We start from the raw sequence: 10784 nt of genomic DNA, 5'->3' as shown, positions 1-10784 counted from the left end.
CAATGTACAGTCAATGACGTAGGTATGTGCCAAATCATATCAAGTTTATTTACATGTTTACTCTTACTGCATTTGCAGTCAAATTAACTTATTCCATTTTTTTGTACGCTTGCACAGCTGCAATGTTTATGCTCATCTTTTAGCCTTTTTCATTACAGTTCTGCGGTAAACAACATCAATATGCTAATGAAGAAGCATTACAATCTTTCCAATAGTGTTCAACATGTTATGAAATATGGTGGTCGCGGTTTCATCAATGCAAAAAATATTTGCCGGTTTAACAGCGTGATGCAATTATTGCAAATAGTTTTCGTGTCCATATATTTGAGCATTGCTCTCTTGTTTCAATTGATATTTTTGTTACCATTTTTTTCATTACTTGTGTAAATACAATGTTTCATGCACGACTGAAATAAAATATCTGAATCTGACTGGTGACTGTCAGGAAGCATTTGAAATCATTAAGCGCCTATCGACGTCAGCTCCTATTCTGGCTTTTCCATTGGTGCAATGGGGATTTATTTTGGACACCGACGCGAGTGGCACTGAAACTGGTGCTGTATTATCACGACTGCAAGGGGGAGAAATACACGTTATAGCTTATTTCAGTAGGACTCTATCCAAGACGGAACGGCGGTACAACAGAGAAGGAACTGTTTGCGGTGATTCAATCAGTCCTTCATTTTCGCCATTATTTATGAGGCAGACACTTTATGGTTCGCACTAAACATGGTGCCTTTAAGTGGCTGTTAAATTTCAGAGAACCAGAAGGGAAGGTGGCTCGCTAGATTTCTACACTGTTCACATATGACTTCAATATTGAACATCGAGCAGGGCAGGGACTAAACTTGGCAATGCAGATAAACTGTCTCGTCAAACCAGACTCTGTAAACGCCCGGACTGCCCAGACTGTTTATCTACTTCACTGGACCCTGATATCAATAGTAGTAGTATCACCTAGTGAGTGTAGTGTTATGCACTTCCCAACCAGACTTCATAGGTGACAGCTGATGTGCTGGTCACCCAGTTATTCGTTCCTCGGATTATCCACACTGACAAAGGTCGAGATTTTGAATCTCGGTTGTTCAATGAGATGTTCGAATTGTATGATATTGTCAAGACGCATACGACACTATATCACCCTCGTTCTGATGGACAAGTGGAAAAGTTCAATCGAACTATTAAACAAATGCTTAAGCCTATGATACACACACAATTCAGATCTTGCAATCAAGAATACAGGTTTGAATAAATTATGAATCAATTAATTCTCGGAAAAATTTATTAAAATGTCATATGAGTATATGACAATAAAACAAGAGGGCAATTATCAAATACATGTTTAACCGGTACGATAAAGCCTTACGAACTCCAGATCAGTGGTTCTCAAACCTTTCATGGTCCGTGGCACCCTTTCGGAGGCTTTTAGCACTCGCGGCTGCCCACTGTTCATCAATCCAAAAATACGAGCAATGTACACTTTACGCGCATTCGAAATCTAGTCCATCTTGATTTAATTTGGTAAAACTGAAGACAGCGTAACTGTCATCCAATTCGCTTCTCCTGGGAATATTTGAAAATTTATTTTTCTGTGTCTAACATTTTTACGACGACTATCTCGCAGTCTCGTGAAACTGTCGAAAGTATAATAGATCAACCCTTTTCTGAACGTCAGACGGCCTGTCAATCAACTACAAAAGTTAGCTTTCCCAGAGCACAGAGATATCCTACTTGTAGTGGTATTTTGGTAGGTAGAAATCACATTATGATCAAATAATTTATACACAAGTGAAAACACCATGTGACTGGAAATAGTCCTTCAGTTATATTGAAACTAAGAAAAACAATTTTCTTATAAATGGAAAAGTATGCAAACGAATTCGAATTAAAAACGATTTTGCGCTTAGTATTGTGGTTTTCCTCCAAATTCTCTTTGCCCCCTCCAATTTCCTGTGTCCCATTAGGGGTGAAATATCGTGTCCCAAAGACCCGCATGAGAAAATTTGAAAAAAATAAAAGTAATAACCATCTTGACGTACGAAAAATATAAACTTGCTTGATCATTTGCTTACAGTCAGGAGCATTTTTCCTTACAAAAATACCAACAATTTAGAAAATCGACCCATATAACTATTCCAAGTCCAATAATAACTCAATGTCACGACAGTGAAGACTGTGAAAATCATTGGCGGGCAATCAGAAGCTGCGTAATTTATTTATTATACCAACTACAACTTAGAACTAAAAATATTTAAAATATCAGCAAGTTTTGTGATGTTTGTTATTATCATTAAATATATAAGTAATACTTGGTAAGCAAAAACTTAATGATTAGAAGGGAGTTAAATATTGTATAATATTTAGTCTGTATGAATGCTGAAATTGAAAACTATTAGGAAACTTCACACCATCTGGAAGATAAAGAAATTAATCTTTTTTCACTGTCAGTAGGCTATATAGTAATAAAAATCTTGTAAAAATTAAATTAAATTTACATATTAATAAAAATGTTTTCAAAAATATTTGACCATGGACGAGGCATTGGGTTTATTCTGAAACATGAAGATAATTCAACGTAACTGTTTTTTTTTTTCAATTATCGAAATGCAGTAAGCATAAATTATACACAATGTTCACTTTTGAGGCGGGAATGAGAAAAATACCTATATTTTCGAATGCAATATTAAGTCACACGCGGACTGAGCAAAATCACAAGTGAGCGTAATTATGCCGTTCTCCATATAGAGCAGTGGTCGGCAAACTTCATGTACTTGCGGGCCAAATATACACATTTCCGGTGTCGCGCGGCCCTCAATATTTCCGCCTTCAAACAATCACTACATTAAACTTCAAATTATAGCGCATACGCACCTTCTATTGCTATGTTAAAAGTCTGCAAGAATGAGGCGTATATGTGGCCTTTTATAATATCTTATCAAATAATACATCGTTTTTGTTTACTTATTATCAATGTGAAGGATGATGTTTCTATGGCACATTGCCCGCGGTCGTCCAAATGACGATCTGACAAGCGAGTACGAAATTTATTCTAAGTGTAATGCATGTTAGATGAAGCATTATGAGCTTCCGAGCGTGCAGATTACACGTTTTGCAGTGTCGCACAGATGACGAATTTTTGATGAAACTTTTCATAACGAGTTTAACATTAATTCCCTTAAATAATATCTGCGATGCTGATCGGGCATATCGAACAAACTGGTTTTGGAATGCGCAAGAACGAAAATTGTTCTCGCGTCCAAGCACTTTGTCCGTTTCCAAGACATTTTTACCTTTTCTTTTAAAAATCAAAATCATCTCGAGCGACATACTACTGATGCTACTTATTACAAAACAAGTGTCATACAGCTGCATTTGTTAACACATAAATCCGTGTAAAGACTAGTGTAGTAGAATAATAAATTTAGTATCAATTTTTTGTTGTATGTAATAAACGTCAGGTCGTTCGAGGGCCGCAACAAATTAGCTCGCGTGCCACAGTTTGCCGACCGCTGATATAAGAGCACAGGATGTCACTAAGTCAAAGTTTTTGCGAATAAAACTTGCACGTCATTTGGTGGTTTCATCCCCGAAAAAACTTTTTGCCCTGTTACGGGGTCAAGATAGTTTTCCAATTCAATGTGTCTGATTACTTCAAATCCGTCCATTTTCGAAGGTTCTTTCAGAGCTTTATTATATGTTTGACATCCTACAAGTTTCTCAATTCCCCTTTGTTTGGCAAGAACTGTAGATCTAAATTTCAAGAAAATAGTAAAGTTTTAATATCGATATGATGATAATAAACTAATAAGTTCAAAAAAAGTTGTATCACTATAAATACATTTACTGATCTTACCTTTTTATAAGTTCAGGCATTAGTCCTTTCCTTCTGTAACTTGGATGCACAGTTCCCATTCTCATCTCCCAAAATTTTTTGGTTCCAAGAATCTCAGATAATTGATTTACTCCAATTGCCACCATGAGCTTTACACATATGAACATATATATTGTTTAATACATTTACGGGCAATATCGCAAAAGAAGATTCAAAGTAAATTGAAGTCAAAAATATATTTTCTACCCGATTTATAGTATCTGTCTTTTCACTGATATGTAGTGTTTCATCATATTTTATTTTTTCATTATCGTCGTGTTCCACATTGATGAAAACTCCACGTAATTTAGCATCTATATCACTGAATGCCCCAAGTGAATTTCCTTGCTTTAAGAAAGACTGAAATAAAATAGAGAAATATATTTCTATAAAAGCAATCAATGTTCTCATAACGAAAATATTTAATAAATTAATTCCTTGAAGTGATTTGGTAAAATAAATACAGATTATTTTATTTTACTAATACCGGTATTAACAACGTAGTCGATAAATTAGCAATATATTTATGTAGTATATATTCCATGTTTACCATGGATTTATTGTGTAATTAACCTATAATAGAATAATGAATAAAAGTATTAATATTAATTAATTGAAATTCTTACTATGACTATTGCTCTTGCAGTTAGCTGTTCACCTAGTTTAAGTAAATTTTTTTAACAGAACTACTATTTAGGCTCTAGTCTTCTAAAGATTACAATAACAAGTGATTCATTATAAACTCTATGAAATTCTTTGGAGCGAAAAGGAGGCTTGGACAGGTAAAGTAAAGACCCCGCATTTACTGTGGAATGTTTTCTCACAAACATAAAATAGGTAACTGTTCTTGCTAATGATAATATACTAATTACCAGTGATGACGATCACTTTTATTTGTAAGTTTGGGTCAATAGACAAACAATTCGGTATTGCACAGAAAGAGACCCTAGATATCTACATAAAATATATCATAACAAGCGAGTAGCGGTTACGTAGTTTACGCAAAATGGCAATCAAATGCCTTGTGGTGTATGTAATAGAAATTTACCAAAGTTTTCCTTGCCTATTTTATCAAAAAATAAAACTTGGAAGTTATTTTTGCCTCATGCCTATAGTAGTCCTATACGTATAATATAAATGAAGGTGCAAATATGCGTTATTTGAGGAAAATAACATTTGCATCTTTGTCAAGTACCTCTATCCGAGGATAATATGCAGGAATCGAGTCTTCCTTCGTCCAATTTAAATATACTCCCAATGAGAATGTAGATGTGAAATGTTCTTCGATCAAATTCCTGACAGCGCATAGATGTTTTACGCTTAGAAGTTTGTAAGTGAGATTTGTTATTGATGCCATAATATAGATTTATCATAAAGTAAAAGTTACAAACAATTGCTAAAATTTGTCTTCATTAGAAAATTTGGATGAAATAAATAATATAACAGTCTGTCAACAATAATATGCATATATAATAAATATCACATATTTATATATATATGTTATTTTCAATATTGATATTATATAATTTTTCTCAAGATAATTTTACAGTCCACTCTAACAAAACATATCTGCACTCTAATATTCGCTAAAAGGGCCAAGCACACTCGCAAATTGCTTGGTTAACAAGACATGCTGCTGTCAGATTTTCCAGACCTCGCAATTGAGTGGAATACGCTCGTTCGTTATGTAAACAACTTGCTTGAGGAGATTATTTGGCTACATACCGATGAACTAACCGCAGTCTGGGGCTCTACTTTGATTGGAATACCTAACCGCTTATAATTTAAAAATAAAACTGGTATCTACTTTTGTCTATCGGAGTTTTTCTGGAACTAATTTTGGATTACGAAAACTAAAACAAAAGTCGATCAGACGGAAAGACCATTGAGTTATCTGAATTTTGAAACATAATTAAAAGCCTATATATGACACACAAAATCATGAATACGATCCGATCCAATGTTTACAACTATGCTTGAAAAGCCTCACACAACATAACGGGCACATGATAATAATATTGCGAAGCAAGTTAACGAAATAAAGGAAATGAATTGGTGCCAATATTGATCTGCGGTTACACAACTGATAGAAAGACGAGAACTGAAAAGTCAACTGTAACTGACGACAGCATTGATCATGCTCATACATATTATGCAACTTCTATTTCACCAGTTACATTATAGGGGTAATCGACCCTACTCTGCGTGTTCCCACCGTGTTATAAAACACACGTTAACGGAGTGAAACGCTGATTTGCACTCCTTCAATAAGCAATAATAATGCAAAAATCATGAAAAACACCATATTCTCAACTCCCAAATGAGGGTCAAAAATCCGTGACAAATTGCTCGATACAAAGAAGGATCGATAACAATAAAGCTTTGCTAAGACTTGTCATTCGTTACGATAAATCATAATCAAATGAAACAAGAGAGCTACGCCCAAATTGTGGAAACGTCTGTTGGCAGTACAGTACGGTGTACCGTACCGTCACATCTCAATCTACAAATATATTCACACCAAGCGAAGCAGTACAGTGGGACACAAAATGGGGACCTATGCCCGCAGAACGTTTAATGACGTCATTGCAAACAAAAACAAATTTCACAGAGCTAACAGAAATATTTAAAATGAATAAAAGTGATAGCCTTCTGGGGAAAAATTTTATCTTCAACCACTGAAAATTTCAAAGCAATTGGTTCAGTATTCGAAGAGAAAAGCGGTTTATTCTGTGTCAAATAACAACAAGAACAAAATAATGTTGTAACGATCGTTATGTCCACTAGGTGTCCAATAAGGCACTACAATGGCAGGCAGCAGACATTGCACGGATTGCTCGGCGATGTAACAGGGTTTTATCAGCTGAACCCCAGTTGTGCCATATTGGATATGGCTCTGAAATAAGAAGCAGTAAATCATCGGTAGTGTTTTTGGCGATGTAAATTTCAAGCTTGTATAGTATTCAAACCGACTTGGATAATTTAACGGCCAATTTGGATAAGTGAACATCTCATTTCATTTTGCTACCTATGTATACGCCAAGATATTTATAGGAATAAACATTTTCAAGTTTTTTATCACTAATTTGGATTGCGATACCATTTTTAGATTTGCGTTAAATAACTATAAATGAATTTGTTCGCTATACCCCTAATACCGAAGTGTCTCAACTTGTAAACTGGGATGTCATGATTTACGGTATCGAAGGCCTTCCTTAGAACTCAAAATGTTGCAGTTTCAAATATTATCCTTTCTAGTTTATCATAGATATATGATATTGAATCCAAAATAGCATGCGATGTAGATAGATTATTTTTAAACCAATATGAGATATATTTATCACATCATGGTTTGAAAAAGGGAATCAACCGAGCAATTTTGAGACATGCAGGAAAAATTTTGAAAACAATTGAAAAATCCAACTAAACATGGCACAGGGAGATCAGCAACTGATTTAGGAAAGCGTGCTGGAATGTTGTTTGGACCAACTTGCCTTCCTGTCTTCCTTTTGTAGAAAAGTACTTATACTCCCTTTCAAAAAGTGGGAATTGAACATTTTATTTTTGTGGCGAATACCAGCACCAACCCTTTGGTTAGCCATTACTTTTATCGTAGTCTTTCGAAAATTACTTGTGCAACTGTACGAAAGCAATCAATCGTAAATTTTGACATGTCCCTGGATATTTAAATATCATTTGAATGAGCTGGTTCACTCTCGTTTCTAATTAACTATTACAACAGTGTCATGATTTTTTATAGGACTTTTCGCTCATAACTGAACTTGAAAAATTCTCTACTATATTTCATGGAATCATTTCTATTTTAGATTGATCAAATTTTACTTTCTGAAAGACTGGTGAACCTGATGGTTTAACTGATCATCTACAACAGAGGTCGGCAAACGGCGGCCAGCGGGCTAAATGCGGCCCGCGAGCTAATTTATTGCGGCCCTCGAACGACCCAACATTTAATACATAAAACAAAAACTATTTCTAAATTTATTATTGTTTTTACACGGATTTATGTTTTAACAAGTGCTGGTGTACGGCGCTTGTTTTGTAATAAGTAGCGTCAGTTGTATGTCATTCGAGTTAATATCGATTTATAAAATGTAAGATTGTCTGGGAAACGGAGGGAAGTTCGCGACAAAGGTCGAACATTCCAAAGTGCTTGGGCGAAAAATATTTTTTTTTCTTGCACATTTCAAAACCAGTTTGCTCGATATGCCCAGTCTGCATCGCAGATATTAGGGAATTTAATGTTAATCTCGTTACGAAACGTGTCAAAAATTTGACCCCGAGACCGTGAAATTGCACCACAGCTCATTTGTGCGACAGTACAAAACGTGTTATCTGCACGTTCGGAAGCTCATAGTGCTGGGAGCAGCTTTATCTTAAATGAATTACACTTGGAAATTATAATAAATATGTCGAGTCAGCATCGTAGATATTAGGGGATTTTGCCATTAAAGTTGCCATAAAAACACCATCCTTCACATTGATAATAATGAGTGAATAAAAACAATGTATTGTTGGTTAGTATATCAAAAGAGGCCACATACAAATCTCACTGTGGCAGGCTTTCAACGCAATAATAGAAGGTGCGAATGCGCCGTAATTTGAAGTTCATTGTGGCGATTCTTCGAAGGCGGAATTATACGGCCCGCGCGCTACCAAAAAAGTTGATATTTGGCCCGCAAGTACATGAAGTTTGCCGACCACTGATCTACAAGACTTGATTACCTCGATTGAGGGACTTTCGGCTGACCAGTATTAACAATGTTTTTTTTTTTTGCTGAGAGACCTTAAGGACCTATTTGTTGGTCCGGGTGGTAAACTCGGGCTTGACTTGGCTAGTGTATACTGGCAGGTAGAATTTGATCCGTCTGACAGAGAGAAAACTGTTCTCAGTCTCCCGAGAAAGGACACTACTAATTCGTAGCCATGACATTTGGTCTGTCCAATGCGCTTGCAACTTTCGAGCGGATGATAGACCGAGTGTTGGGCGGAAAAAATCGGGATAGGTTGTTCAAATTATTTGGATGATGTTTCAGCTTTCGGATCGATCAGATATTGACGCGCCGTTGAGCAGTTTGAAGAAAATTCTCATTCAACTTCGCGGTGCTGGTTTGAAACTTAAATTGACTAAATGTCAGTTGTTCCATCGATCAGTAACCTATCTTGGATACAAAATTTCTTCTGAAGGAGTTTGCTGTGATCCTTACAATGTAGCAGCAATAGTGGATTGGAAAACGCCTCAATGAGTATCAAATGTTAGAAGTTTCTTGGAAACTGCCAACTATTATAGAAGTTATGTGCCCGTTTATGCCACTATAGCATCGTCTTTACTTTGTTTGATTTGAAAGAACGTAAAATGTGGGTGGACTACCAGCAGCTCTTATCATGTAACTCGTTATTTTGCTAATCTTACACAAAACACTATAAAATTTGTGGGTGTGAAACTATGAAATACGCTTCCTGATTCAATTTGTTCTAAAAATGATATTCTATTTAAACAAGCATTAGAAAATCTTTACCTCGATGTCTATTTCTGTCAGTAATTTTGCCTTTGTTAGGAATATCTGTTTCAGATTTGTGAAAAGATGAATACTGCAAAACCCCTATATTGTCTTGCATTGTATTGTCTACCATGGTGCAATGCGAACGGCATTGTCAATATCACTATTCGTTGATGTATAATCTTGAATATTATAATCATTCAGTCTTTTGTATGGTTATTTCTTTGCTGCAGCACTGCAACTCGCATCTACTGGTACCGGTATATATAAATCCTATGCATGCCTCAGAACAAAAGCACATATATATTACTTCGAAATGGTTTTCTTCCTCGCCCAATTATTAGCGATGTACCCAAAACTGCTAATATATTTTCCCTTTGGCAGTTGCTGGAAATTTCCCTTCTGTTATCTGAAATTTGTAGCTTCATGTTGTTGTTTTTTTTCGCTCATTTGAGCATGACGTTAATAAGCTAAACTGACTTCTATAATTAGTAATCTCCTGACTTTCTCGATTTTATTTGTTTTTGCCGAATTGTATTCTCAATTTTGTTAAAGAATAATTAGGTCATTTCATTTGACGTTTGTTTGACGTGATCAGCTGCTAAACTCAGCAAACATGGTGTCGCTGACACGATGACTCTGTTAGTCTTTTGCGGCCCCGCGTCAATTGCGGAAATATTGTATGTCTCTTTATTTTTTCAATTGATCTTTTTGTTACCATTTTTTTCATTACCTGTGTAAATACAATATTTCATGCACGACTGAAATAAAATATCTGAATCTGACTGATGACTGTCAGGAAGCTTTTGAAATCATTAAGCGCCTTTGGACGTCAGCTCCTATTCTGGCTTTTCCATTGGTGCAAGGGGAGTTTATTTTTGACACCGACGTGAGTGGCACTGGGACTGGTGCTGTATTATCACAACTTCAAGGGGGAGAAAAACACGTTATAGCTTATTTCAGTAGGACTCTATCCAAGACGGAACGTCGGTACAACGGAGAAGGAACTGTTTGCGGTAGTTTAATCAGTCCTTCATTTTCGCCATCATTTGTGAGGCAGACACTTTGGGATTCGCACTAAACATGGTGCCGTAAAGTGGCTGTTGAATTTCAGAGAACCAGAAGGGAAGGTGGCTCTCTAGATTTCTACACTGTTCACATATGACTTCAATATTGAACATCGAGCAGGGCAGGGACTATACTTGGCAATGCAGATGGGCTGTCTCGTCAAACCAGACTCTGTAAGCGCACGGACTGCCCAGACTGTTTATCTACTTCACTGGACCCTGATATCAATATCCAGATAGTAGTATCACCTAGTGAGTGCAGTGTTATGCACTTCCCAACCAAACTTCATAGGTGACAGTTGATGTGCTGGTCACCCAGTTATTTGT

The 10784-nt window shown here is 36.0% G+C and overlaps 1 protein-coding gene and 1 long non-coding RNA gene across 2 annotated transcripts; both read right to left on the bottom strand.

Moving 5' to 3' along the window:
- Positions 1 to 1757: 1757 nt before the first annotated feature.
- LOC120334267 (uncharacterized) lies at positions 1758 to 3976 on the bottom strand. The gene is made up of 2 exons (XR_013468939.1): positions 3854 to 3976; positions 1758 to 3750 (listed from the first exon to the last, which is right to left on the bottom strand). It is a non-coding gene; the product is annotated as an uncharacterized LOC120334267 (long non-coding RNA).
- LOC144411799 (uncharacterized) lies at positions 3947 to 5262 on the bottom strand. The gene is made up of 2 exons (XM_078109395.1): positions 5067 to 5262; positions 3947 to 4231 (listed from the first exon to the last, which is right to left on the bottom strand). Exons 1-2 carry the CDS (start codon positions 5226 to 5228, stop codon positions 3947 to 3949), a joined length of 447 nt encoding a protein of 148 aa, XP_077965521.1. The 5' UTR covers positions 5229 to 5262.
- Between the last annotated feature and the right edge of the window lie 5522 nt (positions 5263 to 10784).

The sequence above is a fragment of the Styela clava genome, chromosome 15, assembly GCF_964204865.1.
Source record: "Styela clava chromosome 15, kaStyClav1.hap1.2, whole genome shotgun sequence".
Classification (NCBI taxonomy): Eukaryota; Metazoa; Chordata; class Ascidiacea; order Stolidobranchia; family Styelidae; genus Styela; species Styela clava.
The sequence above is the reverse complement of the archived record's forward strand: the minus strand, read 5'-3'. Positions and strand labels throughout refer to the sequence as shown.